Source organism: Melozone crissalis, unplaced genomic scaffold (genome assembly GCF_028551555.1).
Source record: "Melozone crissalis strain CALT ecotype California unplaced genomic scaffold, PUWL_Pcris_2 ptg000023l_1, whole genome shotgun sequence".
Lineage (NCBI taxonomy): Eukaryota > Metazoa > Chordata > Aves > Passeriformes > Passerellidae > Melozone > Melozone crissalis.
In genome coordinates this window covers 29,959,569-29,981,325 of record NW_026535801.1, presented here as the reverse complement: position 1 = coordinate 29,981,325, position 21,757 = coordinate 29,959,569, and the positions used below count along the sequence as shown (strand labels likewise).

Genomic DNA, 21,757 nt, shown 5'->3' with positions numbered 1-21,757 from the left:
GTGCATTATCAAAGGCTTTAGGAGTAACACAAGTTGAAAGAAATCATCATTCCTGTTTTCTTCTCTGCCTTAAAGCTCTCCCTTGTCCTTAAGAGTGAGGCTTGATTCAAAGTCATGACTGACAGTGGTACCTTACACAAAATTGCTCAGGTAGCAGGTTTTTTGCTTTTCTTGCTCCATCCCTTTGCAACTGCTGAGTTGATTTGGCTGTGTTTGTTTGTGTAGGGTGAAGTGGAGAGTTCACTGAGCCCTCTGCTTTGGAGGGAGATCTCGTGTAAAACCCTGAGGCAGCACAGCCTGATGGTTTCCAGTAAGGATCAAGTGCCTCTCAGGGAAAATCATTGTGCAGAGTCAGGTCTTTCTAACATTGGAGAATTGCTAAATATGTATAGAAACCATTCTGATGGAGGTTGTAAAAAGTTCTTTAAATATTATCTATGTTTTTAATTGATCTCTGTGTGTCTCCCATGTCCATGTGTTATTTAGCAGTGACACAGCTAGGGCTAGAGGCACTTTCAGGAATGTTTTTCTCCAAGTGGGGCAAACCCCCCAGTGCTAGGTAACATAAATGCATGAATGTGATCCCTGGAGAGACCATCATTGCCCCAGTGTGTCCATGTATAACTTGTGTGGTTGTAGGTGTCCCTGTTCACTGCATGGAATTGATTAAAGTGAGTTGTGAGGCTGTTGCATACCATTTCTAGACTATTTGAAAACCATTTTCTTCAGTGTCATATGCAGACTGAGTGTCACAAAGCCTTTGGCTATTCTGTGCACTGGGGGTGGAGATGCTGCAGTATCCACCCAGAGGACTCAACCTGCCAGGTGAAGCCTCTTGTAAAGCACAAATGTTATCACAGAATCTTCCTTAATTTGTTCCTCTTCTGAAAACAAACAAGACAAAACAGCCTTTCTAGGTTTAGCCATTTGTTAGACATTTCAGGGTTGATTCTGAACCATTGTTCTAAAAACGACAATAACTTTAAAAAATTAAACCAAAATCTCCTAAAAATCCAGAAATGGTTTCTTAACACAACACATTTATATGGAATCTTTCAAAATCTTTTCTCTACCAACAACAGTGTGTCGCATGTCAAATTTAGATCAAGGGCTTTTTTATGGAAATAGTTTCATGGTTTTTGGAAACCATGTTGGGGCAGTCTTTATCTGTTCCTTTGCTGTGCTGTTGTTGTTAGAATGCAGAAATACTTTTAAAAGCAGCAGAAAAATAATGGTTGTGAAATATGGATTGCTACATCTGTAGTTTGAACTAGATATGGAAACAAACCCACTTGAAAGAAAAGAAGTTTTGGGAGGGGAGGTGTTTGCTTGAATTTAAGAACAAGAAACATTCTAAATAGCTTACTTGATATTATATTTCCAGTTCTGCTTGAAATGAGTTTTTCTGTCTGGGTTAGAATGATAGAGATAAAGCCACACACATGGTCCTATGTGCAAATAACTCTTGGATGTGAGTGCAGATTCTTGTTTGCAGATTCTTGTTTTCATTCTTGTCTTGAATGAAATTCCTGGGGGAATGTGGAAGCCACATTTGTGTTGTATGGATTAACTACTATATATGCATGTTGTATTTGGTATAATATATATTAAAAATCCATTTGCACAGTGCAAGTCCAATGCAGTGTTAGTTCAAATGCTTGTCAGCATTTTTTAAAGGGTGGGAAAATCTGTATCAGTGTTTGGACTCTCTTCTTACTGTGGAAGAACAACTCCTCTCACAGGGTTCTCTCTGACCCCAATAGGCCTAAATCAGTGTGCAAATGTACCAGTCCTAAAGGAAGCAGAATTTTGTTTCTGGACATTTGTTCATTCATTTACAAACTGCTGAAATTGGTAATTGGTAGGAATCTGTCCACCAGCCCTCAGGGGTTTCAAAATAGGGCTGAATTTTCTTATTACAGTCCTGTTGATAATCACATGTTAATTAAGTTTGCGTTAGTTCTATTTAATTTTTTAAGCCCCTAGAAATGGTTTCAGAGGCTAGTCTCAGTTTCACTTTATATATTATTTTAGACTCTGTTTTTCTTAAGTTGGAAAAGTCACACATCTTATCCCTGTTTTCCCCTTCTTAGTCACCTGCTGATGAAGATACAAGAAAGGGGGAAAAAACACCCCAAATTTTGTAGATGCAGAAAAATCCAGAAAATTTTGAGGGTCTTAAGTGGCCTGTGTGTAAAAGGAGACATCAGTCCTTTCTCACCCATTCTTGGCCCATGCACATCACTAAATGTGTCTTCCAGTACTGCCTGTTACTGTGTATAGTGTTGAATTTCAAATTGATTTCCCCCTAGGACTTCCTGCAATGCCAAGGCCTCCCAATGGCCTTCTGGAAGGATGTAAATTAATTCCATTGCTGGTTCCAAAGATGGTCAGGTTTAAATTCTTGTCTTACTGTGATGCCTTCCTGACAGAAGTGAAGGGAAGCCTTGAGGTTTCTGAGAAGAGCATGATGTCTGCCTGCCTCCTTCCCCGTGCCTGCCTGCCTTGGAGCCTGTGTCAGGCTTTGGGTCCACCTCATCAACAATTGACAGAGTGGCTCTGCTCACTTCTGTGGAGCTGTGCCAGACTTGCACGGGGTGGGATCTGGCTGGCAGAGAGCTCTAGAGCTTGCCTCTGGCAGTGCATCAGGCTTGACCCTTTGTAAGGGGCAAGAATGCCCTAGAGCAGAGGAATCCGCAGCCTTGCTTGTGGTGAAGAAGACATCAGCAGCCAGTTTTAGGGCTGTTCGACCCACATGGGTGTGCTCAGAGCTTGTTCAGTTGAGACAGTGGTAAAAAAGTTTTGTTTGTGTTTTCCCAGTTTTGTGCTGATGATTCCTTCCTCATCTGTAAACACTTGTTTGAATGTACTTCCCTGTCCTTTGCCTACTCAGCTCTTTTAAAGCTAGGTGCTGGTGGAGAGGTTTGAAGTAGAGCTGTCTTGTAGGCTTTTTCCCTTGCAAACAAATTTGCCCTTTCTTCTGAAAGTTAGGCATCTCCTTGTCACTTTGGGTCTAGCAGAAGCTTTCAGACCATGTTATGAATATTTTGAGAGCTCAGAGAAGGAACATAGCTCCCAACCGCTCTGTCTGGGCTGCTTGCCATTGTCTTGTCCTGCATGTGTGCCTTATGTGAAGTGGGTTTTTTTGGGTGGGAAGTGTTTGTGTTTCCCTGTTCATATATCTCTGTATGCTTATGGTGGAGACAGAGGGCAGGAGATGAGTATCTATAACCAGGGGGTGCAGTTGTCTAGACTTCTCTTACCTGCTGTGGGTTTTTTCCTTTCATTATTGTGCCTGAGACTGGAAGTCATCCTCTGAATGCAGGATAGCACTGGCATGAGTCCTGAGAAAACAACTTCAGTCTTGGCTAAGAACTGACGTGTGGAAAAGTATTGATGGAGGCTTTCTTTGTGTTACTCTTAATCATTTCTTTCCCATTAACTAGAGACAGATAATTGAAGCATAGCACTGGAAAGAGCATTCTGTAGGAAACAACCCTACCCCAGGAAGGGGATGAACTGATGACCCTGTAAGCTTTCCTAGCTCAAATTTCAGTGGCTTTTCCATGAGGAAAGGACAGAACAAGGACTGAGAACACTTTGAGACTTTATATCCATTCTCTGCTTAAATAAAGAGAAGGCACACAGAATCTATTTTCCTCAACACTGATTATGTTAAATAGGGCTCTCCATTACAAGTTGCACTGATCTTGGATAAATATGAGGGACCTGTAAACAGCAGGGAAAATTCAATGAGCCTGAAATAAAAGTGTGGTCAGGCTGTGTTGACAGACTGTCACAGGAGTGCCTGCCAGCCTGTGCAGGTGGAGCAGGATATAAAGCACCAGACAGCTAGTTGGAAATCCCAGCGATGGAATTTGGGAGGGCATCTGTCACACCCGTCTCTGAAAGGGTGATCACCTTGTCAGAAAGTAATAATTTGATACAGGAAGCTGCATTTAGGAGGCTTGAATTTTTTTGTTGTAGATCCTTTGTTAAGAAGCTACTATAGAACAGGAGCAAAGGCTATGGAGAGGTAATATTTTTTAATTAAACTGGCTGATAGCATTACAGAAAGCAAAGGAGGCTTTGGACTATGGGCTGTGGCTGTTTCCACTCCCTCCCCTGCATCTCAGCCAGCCTAATAAAAGGTGTTGCCTCTCCCAGTAAATTTCTTTTGTACCCTGGCTAATTGTGTGCATAGCGTGTTAGACGCTGCTGTGCTGCCTTTGTGAGAGCCTTGCTAACAGCGTGCTTGTGTTTGCATCCCTGCAGGCCGGATCCGCACCCGGAGGCAGAGCTCTGGCAGCGCCACCAGCGTCACCTCCACGCCTGCCGACAGCCGGGGCCGCAGCCGCGCCAAAGTGGTGTCCCAGTCCCAGCGTAAGGAGCCTTTGTTCTCGGGGCAGCAGGACAGAGTTACTCACGTGTTTCTCTTGAATTGCAGTAGCACCATCAGAGAATTGGGCTCGCTTTGGACAAATCGAAACCCACCTAGCTAGTGTGTGCTCCTGCTGCCAAACAGGGCCCCAAGTCCCAGTGCTTAATTGTGGCCTTTTTTACCAGTTGTGCAGCAGAATTTCGTGTCGCTGTGATGTGTAGCTCTAAATAACTGGCACTGTGTCTTGCTGAGACACCTTCTGTGCCTGTAGCTGACTGCTTACCCCTGCCAAGCCTCTCCTGCTTATGTGACTCTATTTTTGTATGTGTGAACACGTGAGCTGTCTAAAATTAATGGGGTTTGGCATCAGTTGAAAATAGGACATTACCTATTTTGTGTAGATATGGGAAAAAGGGTTCTGCTTTGATTCACATGACACATCTGCGCTCTCTGGCTTCCTGGCAAGGCATGGTTTTCTCCTAGGAGCCGCACATATGGTGCTGCTGCATATTTGTCATGTGTATCTGAGGAGAATTTTGTCACTCAGACTTGAAAAAGGAACTGGAGGGAATGAAAAACTCCCTGTTATGAGGACCTTCAGCCTTGTGAAAAGGAGATTGGGTTTGTGAAGGACCTGTCTGTTCTGAAGACTTGTCTTGCTTCGTACCCCTATTTGAAAGCCCTTCTCTGTTCATTCTTTCATTGCTTTGCTCTGTCATGCTGGAGGGTTGAAAAGCTGTTTATAGCCTTGTGTTAGACTGGGTGATCTGCAGAAAGACATAGTATATTGAGCATGGGGCCAAATGGAAATCTTTACATTGAGGTCATAAGGATATATCTGGGCTTTGGGATGCTAATGTAAATTGATTTCTTCAGTATTGTACTTAAAACTTATCCAAAGCCAGAAGTCACCTTTTTCTTAGTTTGGAGAAAAATGGTCAGACCAAATGAGACAGGTCTCAGAAGTATTTAAATAATAGTTATTCTTTAAAGGTTTCAAAGATTATGGACCTAATGTTTCTATAGAATGCCTTATGAAGATTTCAGGTGGTCGTGTCTGGACCTGCTGTCTTGGTCTAGTGTTTGCTGAGTTTCTCAACCAGATGTGATCTTTATCCTTAAACAAATGTTGCATGGAATTATTTACAAGTTTAAATATGTTGAGTTGGTCACATAACCAGATTCTCCATGCCCACACAGTGGATAACCATGTTGTAATTTCACAGACTGTGCTGGGGTGCAGTTTAGAGCAGAGCTTGGGTCTTGGTTGACATTTTGCTGAGAAGTTGGTCAACCTTGGGAAGTTTAGTTGCATCTGCACATTAACTCACTGCATTCTGCAGAGGCTTTAGGAGTGACATGTTTGTAAATAAATCTGTGTGTATTGTGTATAGCACAAACCGCATGCTGAACGCTGTATTGTCTTGCTGTCTTTTAATCCACTTTTTGCCTGTCCCTTGGTCTGCCCTCATAATCAAGGATCCAGATCAGCTAATCCTGCTGGTGGTAAGAAACATTTTCCCTTTCTTGCTTTTTCACATTATTTCCTTCACATTTTTTAACTGCTAAGCTTTTAGCTTTCCTCATTCTCTCCTAACTGTAAGACTTAAAAGCATTTTGTTGAAGTCATAAATAAAATGTGTATGGCAGGGGACTTTGCTTTCTCCCACTAATCAAACATGGTAAGCATATGTTCTGATGTCAGAGCTGGCTCACTGCTGCAGCTCAAACTCCAGGGGCTGAATTCTTCTCTCAGTTATTTCAGTTCATCCCTGCTCACACCAGTGAGGTGACTCTTAGGTGATGGTGCTGTGTGGAAGACTGGCATCTGTCACTTTGGGGTGGAGAGATTGGAGCTGGCGTTTCTTGCAGTATTGAAGTGTATTTGATTGGTTCAGAATGGCTCTGGCCAAGAAATTGGAGGGGGCAAGTAACTTCATACATGTGCAGTGGTATTGTTCATGATGCTAATAGAGTTCCCTGTCTTCTTACATTAAGACAGAAGAAAAGTTTTGTTGTACTCTAGTTGTAACAGTATTTGGAAATAAAGTTTTTCTGAGATGTAAGATGCATTTCAGCAAGAAATCAGTGTGAATATTAGTTCAAAATGTGAGCATGCCTGAGTGTGCTCTTGCAACCCTTTCAAATATACTTTTCCAGGCTGTTTCAGCAAATAAATTTAATGTCAGAAATAGTAATGACAACAGCAGATTTTCAGGGACTCACATACTCATTTCTTAGAAGAAATGTAAAGTTGCCATGGACTATTCAAACAGGCCAACTATTCAAGTTGCTAAAAATTTTTGTTATCTGAAAAATAAATAACTTAGGTTTAACCAGCCAGACCTAAGTAAGCCAGCATCTCTATGAGTGTGATGCTCATGAGATTTACCCATTATTGTGCTGATCTGTTCAGATGTGGTGGGGTTTTTATTTTCCTTCACTGAATTATTGCAGGAAAGCAATGCCACCCCTGCAGTGTAGCACGAAGGTGCCTGAGCTGATTTGCAGCAGGTGACCTGTGCCAGAAGCCAGGGCACTGCAGCACAGCTCTGCACACAGCCTGGTTGGGGTTGCTTTATGAGGGGGTGAGGCAGCCTGTAAATCCTTTGCACGAACCACAAAGCAAAGCAGGGCTGCCCCAGCACCTCCACAGTCTCTCCTAAAGCCAGCTAGGGTGTTCATACACTGCAGTGTCTGCTTTGGGCTTGATCTTCATGGGTAACAGAGGGTGCCTGATGTCGGTGTTCATTGTCCATGGGCTTTTCTTAGTCTTCTTGAAAGCTTATAGGGAACACTCCCATTAGTTTTCTGAGGGATTTGGATTAGATTCTTACATAGAGTTGACTGTGTTCCAGTTTTGCTATGAGTGTGTTTAAAATCTTGGGGGATTTTAATTGTTTGTTCCTCGTTTCTGGTTCTCTCCTAGCTGGCAGCCGGTCTAGCTCTCCGGGTAAGCTCTTAGGAAGCTCCTATGGTGGCCTGAGCAGTGGAGCATCCCGAGTGCAGGCAGTGCCATCCTCCTCAGAGAAGCGCAGCAAGATCCCGCGGAGCCAGGGCTGCAGTCGGGAGACGAGTCCCAACAGAATAGGCCTAGGTAAGAGCAGTCACTGCAGGGACCTGCTGGCCATGTGCCTGATGGAGGGGCTTGCCTTGTGGCTGGGGAACTGTTCATGCTGCTGTTATTCTTCTGGGTTTTTCAGCTGACAAGTTAATGTGATTGTGGTTTGTAGGAGAGTAATTTCAATTTTCCAGGTTGAGCTTATGGTTTCAAAGTAAGCCTAAAGATGTCATGATGTGTTTTCTGTTTGAAATTCAACATGAGCAATTTTATTAGATCAGGAAGCAAGAACAATTGTGAAAAACCATCAGAACAATGAGACCTCATTTAAGCTTATTCCTAAAATGAGTTGAGCAATCTTTACAGTCACATGGAATCAAGGGCAAAAAGTACCTTCTTGGATTATTTTAGAAATTTTGCATTTGAAATAGTTTGCTTCTCTCATCCTTAATATCCTGGCCACGTTCTTAGAACACGTTTTAGACTTATGTAGTAATTGTTCTGCTTTTGATACTCTTGTCTCAGTGACTGTTATGTAAATATTCTGTAATAGTTTCTTTTTTTCAAATTTATCAGCAGACTTTTTTTTAAAGTCAGGTAAGTAAATATCATGTATATAAAACTTTATGTATCTGAGTTGAAGTGAAAAGGTATTCAGTGTACTGCCTGAACATTTTCGTTTTTAATATAAATTATTTTATAAGTTTGAAGCTAATGTAGAAGAACATTTTAAATGATACTGATTCTAAATTATTTTTATCTCTAGAAACTTTACCAGTAGATTAAAATTTATTGAAATTGTAGCCTTACTGTTGGCAGTTAAATTTGTAACTATTGCCTTAGCAATAGTTTTATATTTTACATTTGAGCTGCATCTTGATTTAGAGGAGGTCGTTAATAAAGAACTATTTTATTTATTCTTTCCAGTATACTGAAATGAGTTTAAAGCACCTGAGTGTATATGCCATTATGATTCATAAAAAATACTGCATATTCATTGTGACTGCTTTTCCAAATTCAGTGTTCTTCTCATGTCTGATCTATTTTATGGGCTCTGTATTAGTACATTATGCTTTCTGTTCGTTGCTTTGAAAATGTAAAGTGCCTCCCAAACACTAGAGGTAATTGTTCTGCTATCACTGTGTAGAAGAGCATTGTTTTTTAGGAGGAAGCAAAGAATGGTGGATGGTACCATCACACATGCTTAAGCTGATCATCATACTGTGTGGTCTGGTTTGAAACATTCTTGAGCACCTGAAGGGAAATTGCCTTGTGTAGAATCCTCACTCTTGGGTTGCCTGCTTTCAGGTATATTACAGGAGCCTTAAATTCTTTTGAAAGAGTAGTTTGTATCATTTCTCTGATGTGCTCCCTGAGAATGTAATCAGTGCTTGTTCTTTGAGAGTGGGAGAGAGATCTGACATGTATCAGTGTGTGGCTTTTACCTATCACCCCCAGGTTGGTGGACACAGCCTGGGTTGAGCTGTTATGGGAACAGGAGTGTCTGACACTTTACTGTTCAGATGCAGAAATTCTTTCTATTTATTGGATTTTTAAAGTTGCAATACTGACCCAGATGGAGATAACTTTTGAGCTGTCAGCTATATACCATTATTCCATTGTACTTATGACTTTATGACATAGTAGCTAACAGTATTTTATGCTTTTTTTTTTTATTGTGTTGCTTCAGTCTCTATATTTTCTTGATATTTTATTTTGTTTGTTCATTTCATTAAATAAACTCCCACCCACCTTGATTCCAAATACAGAAACGATCCCCTGGGGTTTTTCAGGCTCTCCTGGGGCAGTAGCAATAATAGAGCCCTCTGCATGTGGATGCTGTTAGCATCAATACCTTGCTGCTAGCTTTGTTCCATGATGACTACAGGTATCCATGAAGTAGATTCCTTCTGTGTGCTGGGAAGCTTGAAGAAGATTTTGTTTCCCCAGAGGCAGTGCAACAAGGAGCATTCAGTGTCCTGAGGTCCTGTGTGGTCACCTGTATGTTTCTGCTTGTGACACTTCAGTTTTAAGCCTGCCTGTGCTGTCTGCTCAGTGAGTTTTACTAGGGGGAAGGAGGAGTGCAGTCCATTTAATCTTGAGAATTTCTTTGGGCTCCTTGAAGGAGATCATGTGCTCAAACAGATGATGTCCATTTCCCATGGATTGAAAATTATCAGCCTGAAGTTAATTGTGCTGGATGCTCTGCAGATCATGTGGCACAGCTGGATCTGAAAGAAGTGAGAGATCCAAGACAGCCATTCTCCAAAAAGTGGAGCAAGCACAGCTGCCTATCAGCTTCATGCAGCAGCACTATTTCTGTTGGGGTTATGCTGTGTACATTCATTGGAAACCTGCAGGCAGTTCTTGACTTGCCTTGCCTGGGTGTTCCCCACTGCAGAGCTTTCCTTTGGCTGTTTGGCAGAATTTCAGGCTCTTTAAAATGCTGCTATTGATGTAAGAAAGCGTCTGCTGATTTTTAGTCTCCACTTAAGAATCATTAAAATTCACACCCTAATGAAATACCAGTTTCTTCTGGTAGATTGCTAAACAGGGGCACTTTCATGTTCTGCTGGGGATATTTGCATCTGCTGGGTTCCACTGGCATAAGACTGCTGGATAGTGTGTTTTAATAATGGTGGGAGCCATGTCTAAGTGCTCTGACTTTCCAGGTGAAATTGGTAACAGTACACATTACAAAGTTGGAATATTATTGGAAACAACCCATCCTTGTCCTGTCCTAGACTTTCTCACAGCAGAGCTGGCTGTGGACACACTGTGTGCTTTCATGCTGCCTACTCTTCTTAATCCATTTTGCTACTCATTCCCTTGATTTCTGTCCAGCTTTTGGGGATTGAGAATTCTCCAACTGAGACTTGCTCAGTCTTCTTTGCTTTTGCTCCCTGCACTGCAGAGACAGGCTGTGACAGTGTCAGAGACTTAGCTGAGTGACAACACTGCTGGCCTTTACTGCTGGCAGTGTCTAAAGGAAATAGTCTGAGTAGCTAATACAAAATCTTCTTTACACAACATGGTGATGAAAATGTGAGGCAGGTGCCTGGGAGTCCACAGCAGACTCATCCTTCAGTTTTTTTCAATCCTTTTTTTTTTTCCCGTAATTTTCTTTTGTATCCAGCAACATGCAATCCTTTTATTTGACCATTAATCCTGAAGTACGCAGTGTTTGGCTTTGGTTATTCTGTTTGTGTAGTCAGTATTATGCTTCATCTGTAGCATTGTCCTACTAGTGTAGGACAATGCAATTAAAGTGCATTTCCCTCATATTCATGCTGCTGCTGTTAGCTGGTATGGAAGGAGAATTTGTTGTGTGCATCCAAAATTTTTGTAAGCATTCGTATCTCTCCCTCTCTAAAGAGACTTTACTGTTTTTAGTACGGTTGTATTATAGAAAAGATGGGCAGATCTTCTCTGTTTAAGAGAAATGACTGCTTGTGCAAACTTGATGTGAAGGCTGCCATTATTTACATCTAAGCATGAGACCCAAGAATGAGAAGGTTGCTTCTAGAGAGTCTGCAATTTCAAACCAAGTATTTGTGTGGAGAACTTTAGTGTTACTCTTACCTGTAGTTCACTTGTCAGCTTTTCCCCTTGTACATCTTAGATGGGATTATTGTACTCATGAACCCTAATTTCATCCAGCTCTTATAATTTAGTCTGTTTTACTTATTGTAAGACCATCTAAGTCACTATCATTAGACATTGTGGTGATCTAATCAGCTTGGTTCATAGCTCATCTCACGTTGTCTGACATCAGAGGTCAACCATCAGAACCATTAATTCATCGCAGAGATATGAACTTGGTTTTGCAAAACTGGGAGGGATTTGACAAAGCAAGAATCTGGCAGAAGACTCTATTTGAATTTTAAAACCTAAATATGAAGGTTTCTATTTTGTTCTGTACTGTTTTGCTTGAAGGATGCTTCAAGGATGTGAGAGCTCTGAAGCACTGTAGAGGAACTTCAGCTTGAGTCTAGGCATTTAAATTCTGTGTACAAACCAATAGAGATTTTTAAGAATATATATATATATTCTGAAGCATGCAAATGACATAATTTTTATAAAAATGAGGGTACAAAGTGTTAGCACCCTCATGTTCATGCATATGTACCTCTGCTGTGTTGTCACCAAAGCTGGCAGATTAGGCTTTACTCTGTGCCTGAGAAAATTCCTCTGTGGAGGTTCCTGAACACTTGAAATATGCTACTGCCTTTTTAAAACAGCAAGGGAAATCCCTCTTGTCATTAAATTCTTCTGACAATTAACTGCTGGGTTTTGCTCTAAGAAAATATTGTATTCTTCATCAGGCATAAATCTTACTAAATAACTTTCTGCAAGCATTTTTGAAACATTCAGGGTCTCAAACATATGCAAGCATGTAGGGTTTTGTACAAGTAAGGAATATAGTTTAAAGCTCCCCTGAAGTGTGCATAAGCCTCAAACTGTGTGCATATAAAATCATAAAGATAAACTTCTAGAAATGTCTGAGGAGCAGAAGTTAGCTTCTGTTAAATATCTGAAGCTACCACTCTCTTCAAATTCAAATCACTTTTTAACCTGTCTTTCAGGTATTCAGGTTCTAAATATTTTTTCCCCAGTATCTTTCATTAGAGAAAGATATGTCTGCAAGTCTGTACAGTACACCTTTTTTTTCCTTAGGATATTTGTTCAAAAAAACTCTCCCTGTGAAAGGCAAATCTATGTAAAAACATCGTATTGGTATTCCTTAAAGAAATTTTTCTCTGCTCATTTATTCCAGAAGGGTGTTTATTTTAAAATTAAGGAAGAAATATTCCAGAAGGGTTTCTTTCAGCCTCATCTGTTTTGCAACAGTAGAGCTTCCCTAAATGATTGAAGATTCCTGCTCTACTTGAATAACAAAACTTGGATTGCTTAAGAAAAAAGCAGACTGTCAGCCAGACATTAAGGCTGCTGAAATTTCACATCACAAACACAGCTCAGCATGTAAGGTAGTTGGTTTGTAAAGAGCCTGAGCAGGCAGCTACAAATTGTAATTACTAATGTAATAATTACCATAACTAACAGAACTGTGACTTGACTTTGAGCTTTCTGTCCTCATTAAACTTGTTCACCTTCTCTGAAACTCTCCATGCTGCATGCTAGCACGGAGCAGTCGCATCCCCCGACCCAGCATGAGTCAGGGGTGCAGTCGTGATACCAGCCGTGAGAGCAGTCGAGATACAAGCCCTGCTCGGGGCTTCCCTCCACTTGGTGAGTACATATAGGCATTGGAGCTTTAAGGGTCAATATTTTTTTTCCTTTTTCCCTTGTTGTGATTACCCTTTCAAGACACTGCTAGGTGGAATGAGCTCTTTTCTGTCCTCTGGATTCCTGACACTCCCCATTTCCAACCCCGTTTTTTTTCCCTCTTCTCTGTTTTCTTCTGCATGCTTCAATTCTGATTCTCAGCACTTCACTGTTAGCAGGGAAATAGCTTAGTTTGAACTTTTGCAATTTTTAGTTTGATTGAATCAGCTTCTATTGGGCTGCTGTGCTTCGCTTAATAACACTGATGGAAATCTATGGGAGGGCAAGCCTGGATTTTCTAGGTCACACTGAAGTAGTTTTTGTAGCATTGTAGCCTGTTGTTGAGTGACTCAATTATTCATGATTGGATTTTCTTACAGCTAGGTACAGTTACAGTATATAATTTCTATCCTGAATCCTCCAGTGGAGATAGCAGCTCTCTCTTTGTAGAGGTTTTACAGGATAGTCAATCATCAGTTAAGTTTTACATGCTGTAGGAAGCTTTGTCAGGCAGTGTAAAACCAAGAAAAGACTGAGATTTTAAAGGAGCATCATGAAACTGCAGTTAAAGTGTACAGTACAAATAGAAAATCTTATTACACTTACCATATGCAGGAATTTTTCTGCACAATGCTGAATACAGCAAGATAGTTAATGTTTCTGATCAAATGCCATATCATATGTTCAACCCAATACATTACTTCTTGTATCAAAACTTGTCATCTCAGACATGAAATACAGTAATCTCCAGGCTCTCTTCATTTATGTAGTAATTCAATGAAGAATGGTGTTACAGTATCTATTTTGCACATAGTGACAAAATACAGTTATATGATGTAATGTGTAAATGGAAGAGATCATAAGTTTTAATATTGGAGAAGCTTTTGGGTTCAATGACTTCATTATATTGAGCTATAAAATAATCTGTTTTACATTATTATCTCAGCTTCTGCTGAGAAATGGAAGGAGTTCAACTTTGCACTCATAACTTGGTTCATAGCTCTTTAACATAAATAAATGAACATTTTATTGATTAAATGAGGCTGATTTCATACCAGATCTAGAAAAAGGCAGTAGATCCATAACTGTAGCTTATTTTTATAGTTAACCTGCCTAGCTTTAATTTTGAATGAAGCTTTTTTCCTCCAGCCAAAATGTATAAGTAGGCTGAATTTCAGTATTAATTTGTCAGTGTTGTATGTCACTGTGCTGTGTTTTGTTTATTTTATTGAAAATACAGTCATTGAAATACTGCCTTGAGCCCTTGTTCTGAAAAGCAAATGCAGTGTATCAGAACCACAGTTGGTGTGAGCTTTGGACTTCTACCAGGGCTGAATCTGACTCTTACTCTGACTATAAGTGTACAGTCAGTTACAGATGTGTGTTATACTGTTTTATTGTGAGGAAAGCATAATCTCATTTTAGTTCATGATTTTTAATTACCTGAAGAGTAATGCATTTCTAGAAATACATGTTATTAGGCCATAAACATTACATGGGGAGGAAATATCAATGTAACAACAAAAAAACAATGTAGTTGTTACCTTATTACCTTTTCTTGTGTTTTCATTGAAATGCTTTAAAATCAAATATGTTCATGAATTTGTTAATTATGTGGTGTGTAATTCATCTCAAAGAAATTTATATATGTCAGTTTAAGCCAAAACAGTGTGGTTCTCTTACAGTATTTTTAGAACCCAGTTAATCTTGCAATAATGCAAAGGTAATATAACCCTGCTGTTCATAGTCTGGTTTTGCTTATAAAGATTAACTTGTATATTTGTGAATCATATTTAGAGTAACTAAATGGAAATGACAAGATTGTTGTATTTAGTGGCATTATGGTCAATGTCAGCACTGGCATCCTGTTGTTTTGGGGCTGCAGTGCAGGCATACATGTCTGTGTATCATGAGTCCTACTTCCTAAGTTAGTAAAAACAGTCAGCCTCCTTGCAGAGATGTAGGTTTTTTAAATTTTTTTGTTATTCTTGTTTTTCCCTGGGCCTTGATCTTGCAGTGGTGTCCACAGGGGCACAGTGGATGGCTTGGGGGAAAGCAATGAACCTTAATTGTGAGGTTCGGTCCATAATCCTGCACTGATCATGCAAAACTTCCATGAGTTTACTTATGATATCCGTGGGATAATTCTCTTGAATAAATGCATATGTTCTCCATGGCCAAAGGCCACATTACATATAACTTTTAGTGAAGCTCTCAGAGTCAGAGAAACCCCAAATTTTATTTTTCTCACGTTGCTGATTCCTATTTCATTATATTAGTATTTGTGTTTATGAATGCTTTGCCTTAAACAGAACACTTAGAATTTTCTGCTGCACACTTACGGACATAACTGACAAAGCCTATTTGTATTGTAAGGTGATTCTGCTTTATTTTTTCAGTTTCTTGACAGTACTAGTTATGATGTTAAAGCAGCAAGGCCTTCAGTGAGTCTGTGGTGATGAATTGCTTAAATGAACAATTGGTTTCTTGGGTCAGTTGCTTTGAGCTGGTGAGCATGTCATTGCTAGACGTAGGGAAAACTTCTTTAGAAAGACAAAATTTCTGTAATTTGGGAATGGCTGGGCCCATTCTTCATTTGCTTTCATAAAGAACTCACTTGTATGCTGAAGCCAAGAACTGAAAACCTCTTCAAAGGCTTTTTGTGATTGATGTGCTGCTAACAACTGGGAATTGAAGTGGGAGCTATATTTGGCTTGAGCTCCTCTGCTACTGTGCGCACTCCATTGCTTTTAACAATTTGTATACATGTGTCGTTCTGGATGGGTGTGTGATGTGCATATTCTCCTTAGCTCTGCATGTACATACTGAGGTTCAAGAAACATGTATGCAAAATTTGTTAAAAGCAAGGGACCTTTGGAAGTAGCAACACCTGAATATGTGTGTACGTGTGTTTACCTGGAAAAGAAACCAGCCCGAGGACCTGTGCAGTGGTTGGTGACCTCCCTGTATGACTCTTCCTACTTATGTGGTTACACATCCTCTTTGTTAACGTTGATTTTATTATGCATAGGCTAGAATGTTGTGGAAAAATACCTGCAAGCACAATTCGTCACCATTCCTCATGGCTTCACTTTGGGGTTTAGATCAGACACATCTAAACCCTTCTCTGTAGTTCCGTGCTCCACGTTCTCGTGACGGCCGCCCGCCAGACCTGCAGGTCTGGAACGTGACCGATGTGCATCGGGGTGTTGTTGCTGAGCTGCACCCAGTTTGGGACTGTTCCAAATGAGCTCTGTCATGCATTGTGTTAATGGCCATGGGGAAGGGGGGAGCTGCAGGCGGAGGTGGGGCTCGCACTGTCGCTGTTCCGCTGTTCCACGCGCAGCGCCATTCCCCGTCACCGTGAAACGCCTCTGCCGGTGGCGCTCACACGCATCCCCTTTGGATTGTGGCATTTTCTGTCTCGGGTTCAATGTGTGTTAATCCTGTGGGTGTTGCCATTCCTTCTACTTGCAGCTTCTCGACGTCATTCCAGGTCCACTAGTGCTCTCTCCACTGCTGATTCTGTTGGGCAGTCAGGTGAACAAGCGCTAACTGCATGAATCCGCTTCTTAATCGTAGTCTTGTTTTACACCATCTTAACATTTGCCATCGTGTGCGTCAGCCAGCACTTGGCATGTGCTTCTCACCGCTGCCGGGCTTTCTGTTCTGCTTTTGTTCAACGTGGCTTTTTGTTTTGAGTTTCATTTATTGGATGTTTTTAATTTTGTGCATTTTAGGAACATTGTGAACAGTGTTTAAACAAAGGGTGATCCAGGGCTTTCTCAATTCTCCTGTAAATTGGATCAGTTGTGCAGCATGGGCTAAATCCTGACTGATGCAGAGTACTTGCAGATTCTTTTCCCTCTTTAGCAGTGTAGCACTTTTCAGTGCCTAGGACAGGATCCCAATGGGTTTTATCCCATTTATAACAAATATTCTGGGCTCCTGTCTCTATTAATGAAAGTTCTTTGTGGGATCCCCTCCAGAATACACAAGAGCAGCAAAAATTAAGCACCTGATGAGCTTTCAGAATGAACTTCGGAGCATAACACATGCTGATCCATCCTTCATATAATTCTCAAGGCCTTGCCAAAGTACATGGGAGCTTTTGAAAGAAAAAAAATCCCTTAATTTCACTGGGTTTTGCATAATGTGACTGTTGGCTTCATGTAATGAGAAAAATCTGCAGATTCCAGTTACTTCTCTCCCACCCCTGTACTGGATTTGCAGTTATGGAGAACCTGTAATTCCTTTTAAATAAGGATATTTTACTGGGAATCTTAAAAATAATTGAATGAGGGCTGTTAGCTTCGGTACAACAGAGACTTAATTGTGGGGACAAAGATAATGTAGAAGATGAGGGGTTCAATGTTTTCTTGGAGGCTAAAATCTTATAAGGAATTTGTTATAATGAAAGTTTTTTAATTAACACCCTTCAGATAGGGAGTGAAAAATACTCTGTTTCTCATGAGTCTAGTTAAATGGCTATCACTTAATTAAAACTCTCAAAACATTTCCCTTATCATGTTACTCAACAGAAGTGATGCAAGCTGATTTGAGTGGCATTTTTCAGATAGCAATTTAAATTTGTATTTAATAAAAATAATTAAAAATATTTAAAATAGCTCAGATGTAATACAGATTTAAGCTTTGTTTGCTTTTGACTTCCTGTAATAGTCACTTCATGTTTGGCTACTGTGGTTTGGTACAATGCATAATCAAATTCTGTATGGTTACCTGTGTGCTACAGAAGGCCAAAATAGTCTAAAAAATGGCAAAATAGGGTTAATAATGGTGGTTTCAAATTTTCACCAAGTTTGTAACAAATGTAATGAATGAATCTAGCCAGGGAGACGAGGGAATGTGGCCAGAGGATAATCTGCAGATTTCTTGCCCAGTAACCTTGGGCTTGGCTGTGCTGGTTATTACTGGAGCCAGGTGTGTTCCCAGCCCCACATCAGAGATACATTGAGGTCTCTCCTGTGGTCTTATTTCAGCACTCCAGGATGACAGCAGTGGCTTGGGGAGAAACCTGGAGTAACTTGGGTGTTGTAAATTCAAAAATCACTGAACAAAGTAGTTCAGAAGATTCCTCATAGCCATGGAGATAGAAGCCAGCATGCCACACTGTACTTAATTGTTAAAAAAGCTCAATTTTGTTTCTTTATGCTGGGTATTTAAACTGATCTACAATTGAATTACTTTGTCATTTTGTTCTTCATTTTAAAAAAAAACCCAACCAACTATCTTCCCTTTTCTAATGTAACACTAAATTTATTCAAAAACAAATGACAGTGGTATTTTTCATGCTATATAGTTTCAAAAGTTAAAGCCAAATTTTGATCTCAGTAACACTTGAGTAATGTAATTGGTTTGGATTTAAATATAAAACCAAGTCCAGAACTTACCTCAACAGTTACAGGCCTTGTACTGTACCAGATCTCATTTATACTTAGGAAAATCCTTGTCCTTTGTACAACTTTATAGTGTATATATCTCTCTAGTGGTGGCTTTAGTTTCAGTCAGACCTACTGCATTATCATCTCTGTGCTTCTGTTAAGTGTGCACAGACTTTTCCATTTTAGGAATAAAGCACTGTTTCATCTTCATATTTGAAATTATTCTTTGACCAAAGTGCATTAAAAAAGGGGATAGTAATAACACATACAACTTTTATTTCTTTGTGAAATGTCATGATTTGATTACTTTTTGGCAGTAGTTCTAAGAACTTTGTTTCTTTTTTTTTTTCCCCTTGTAATGTGTTTTGTAGAAAATGTGCCTTTGTTGTAAATCAGAAATGTCTTGTCTGGGTATGTAACTCTAAGAAACAACAAATTTTGATAGGTATCACTTCTGTTTGAAATAAATATTAGTTTGCAGGGTTTTTTTCTTTTCAAAATACTTTGGACTTTAAAAGTCTTCCCTATTTCCCCACAGTAGCTTAATCTCAAATAAAGCTTTGTAATTAGGACAGTAGAACTGGCCAGCTTCAATCTCTGATATAAATTATGCGTGTCAGTGTAAGCTAATCCCTAAAAGATATTTCAGTGCAGTAGGTTCATAAAAGAGAAAGCAATGAAATTTTTGGTATGCAGTGTTTTCCCAAAAAATCACATTAAGCTGCTGAATACCATGTTTGGCCTCAGTTTTGAGCAATTCCACAATATGGTTCAGCAGTTTGATAAGCAGTATTTTTCCACTGTTAAATTAATTATAGATGAAGTATTAAAAGACCTGTGTGACTTGGCCCCACTCTCCTGCTGCTTGATGTGGATCAGCTGAAGGTCTCTCAAATGGGTTCCTGCAGCTTGATCCATGCACCACTGAATTTGCTGGCAAAACTCCTGTTGGCATGTGTGGTTACAGGGACAGAGGTGTAACATGTGTTCCAGGAGGGATAGTCTGAGTCCTGCATGAGCAAACAACAGCCCACACAGAAAGAAAAACTTGGAATGTCATAACCAATCTTTCTGCTTATGGAGCGGAGCCAGGGTCCCAGTATTTGGTACCTGATCTGCCCCCTCTAGAAGGACTCAGCTGCCTGAACCTGGCCTGTGATACTTAAGTTACTGATTCTGTCATAGCTCTGCTGGTGGACCTTTCTGAATTTGGCTTTGTGAAAAAAAACCTAATTTCAATAACTTTTTTGGGAAACTGGGCAAATGATAGTAAACTAATTAATGTTAGGAGTGTAAATGGCATTTTAGAGTCAAAGCCATTGCTTTGGATGCCATTTAGAGCTTTGCCATCAAATTCAAAGGGAAAAAAGATTATATTGTCTGCTCAAAACCAGTTTTGATATAGAGCTCTGGAATTTAAACTTTTCTCAAGAGAACCAGAAATTGGAGTCACTTCACAAGTGAGTTGTTAACTTAATTTTTATACTGTGAAGGAGTAGGGGTATATTCTACTGGTTAATCAAGCCTTGAGACATAAAATAGACTAATCTGATGCTGCTAGTCTCACATCCTTGCCTGAGAGAAAAGGCTGCAGGATAGATGAGTGCTTGAGTATTTACATGTTCTGACGCTGGGCATGGTTCTGTCTCTCTGAAGTTAATGAGAAACTCTCTTGATTTTTGAGAGTGCCAGATTGGGATGGGCCTGTCTGCCTCTGACATTAAAATAAACCTTTGAGACGACTGAGTAAAAAGAAACAGAAAATAGATACCCAGCTTCCCAGCTTAAAATAAATAAATGAAAAATTGCCCTGAGGATCCAAAATTGCCTCCAACGCCCAACAAGCAATAGTTTATTTCTTACCCTAGTGGCAGACTCTGTGGAGCTCTGGGTAAAAGGGCATTTAATGGAAAAGCACTGTGAGTTCCCAGAGTCCTTGGGGAGAACTACTGGGGCACCTGATTAGGATTCCAAATGGATGTGAATTCATTTAACAATCCCTTTCACTGTTGTCTTTTGTGCAGACCGGTTTGGGCTCGGACAGCCAGGCAGGATGCCTGCTTCTGTGAATGCCATGCGAGTCCTGAGCACCAGCACTGATCTGGAGGCTGCTGTGGCTGATGCACTGGTAAGAGGGAAAATACAAAATGCTTCCAACTCCGGAAAGTGGCTTAAAGTTACCTGTACGTATGTTCTCCTCTTTCTAAATAGCTTTATCCTGATCGTGCCAGTGTCTGATGCTATAGAGTTACCTTTTGCTGGTTTGACTTTGGGAATACTGGCAGCAGAATGTTTTTCTTGATTCTGTGTCACTTCTCTGCAGCTGTTGTCAGATAGTGCTGTGGGTTGGTGCTGCAGCTGCAGGATGGGTTGAATCAGCTGTTTGCCTTTCACTTGGCTGTCAGAGGATGACAGCACTCGTGGGGTCAGAGATTTCCATCAGTCCTATTACCTGCATGAAGATTTTGTCAGAAAAACAGCATTCTCTGTTAGTGTCAATTCCTGATCAGGTTTTAGCAAGAACAAGTTTCTGCCCTGTGTTATTTGCACCTGGGTAGATACACAGAGAGCTCATAGCTTGGCTTGCATGGAATCTGTACCATCTCATGCTGTTATGGTGTAAGTTGAATTGTATTTGTCTGGTTTGCTGCTAATACTTTCAAACATTCACTGCTTTTCCTAGTAAATTTTATGTCATTTTAAAAAATTATGTTCTCCTGTATAATCTTATTGTATCTAAGAGATACTATGGTATCTCTTGGATAGAACCCAGAAAGTGTCTTCTGCTTTTCAGAAGGCACATGATAAGCCTTTGTGTATGTACCTTGAATATTTAGGGGAGTGAGGATGTGTAGAGGCAGGAGAAATTACTGTACAGTGCTAGATGGGTATCCATTGGTCCTCTCCAGCTGTAGACCTGAAAGAGGGAAGGATTTCCTGATGTATCTTGAAACAAACCTCTCAGAATCTGTCTCAGATGCACTTTAAGGAAGATGAACCATGCTGCCAGTGTTTTTGGTAGATGGCCTTTGTCCATTTCCTAGTCCACTTTCCTCAAGGAGGGATAACATTTTCCTTTTTGTGTCTAATTATCACCCAGCTCATGGCACCTATTAGAGTACTTAGAGAAAAATGGCCCTTTTTACAAAATTTATCTTTTAAAACAAAGTATTTGTGAACAAAGGTAGAGCAGTGTATAATGGATGGGACTGTTGCATTTTGTGGGTTGAATCACTAGTGAGCATTTTCATCACCAAATGTAACAGCTTGTGAGCCCATTTCTGCTCTCAGCACCTCAAATTTGCTACCAGAGCAGTTCAGGACATAATTACAGACAGTGGTTTGCCTGTGTAAATGAAATCAGCCTTTATCCCTGCATGTGAGCAGCTGCTGAATACAGGTCTCTTAAGGGAGGAGAGTCTCACAGTATTTCAATTGACTGCTGAGCCCTGAGATTTCTTTGGGTGTGACTTAATCTTCAGCAAGACTTAGAGTGCTCTTTTTAATATTCCAGCTTTGATGTTAAGTAATATTAAACTGAAATGTTAAAATTTTGAAGGGCTGAACACTTTAAAAGGGAAATACTTAAGTCTAGCTGGAAACTAGCTGGTGCTGCTGACTTGGTTG

The 21,757-nt window shown here is 40.2% G+C and overlaps 1 protein-coding gene across 1 annotated transcript in view; it reads left to right on the top strand.

Annotated features, from left to right (window-relative positions):
- The window catches only part of CLASP1 (cytoplasmic linker associated protein 1), a 168,384-nt gene that overhangs the window by 96,313 nt on the left and 50,314 nt on the right, over positions 1-21,757 (top strand). The window contains exons 20-25 of the mRNA XM_054278250.1: positions 4,276-4,383; positions 5,861-5,887; positions 7,311-7,478; positions 12,585-12,692; positions 16,206-16,268; positions 20,155-20,258. Coding sequence (XP_054134225.1) covers positions 4,276-4,383; positions 5,861-5,887; positions 7,311-7,478; positions 12,585-12,692; positions 16,206-16,268; positions 20,155-20,258 — 578 coding nt within the window. The remainder of the gene's footprint in view (positions 1-4,275; positions 4,384-5,860; positions 5,888-7,310; positions 7,479-12,584; positions 12,693-16,205; positions 16,269-20,154; positions 20,259-21,757) is intronic.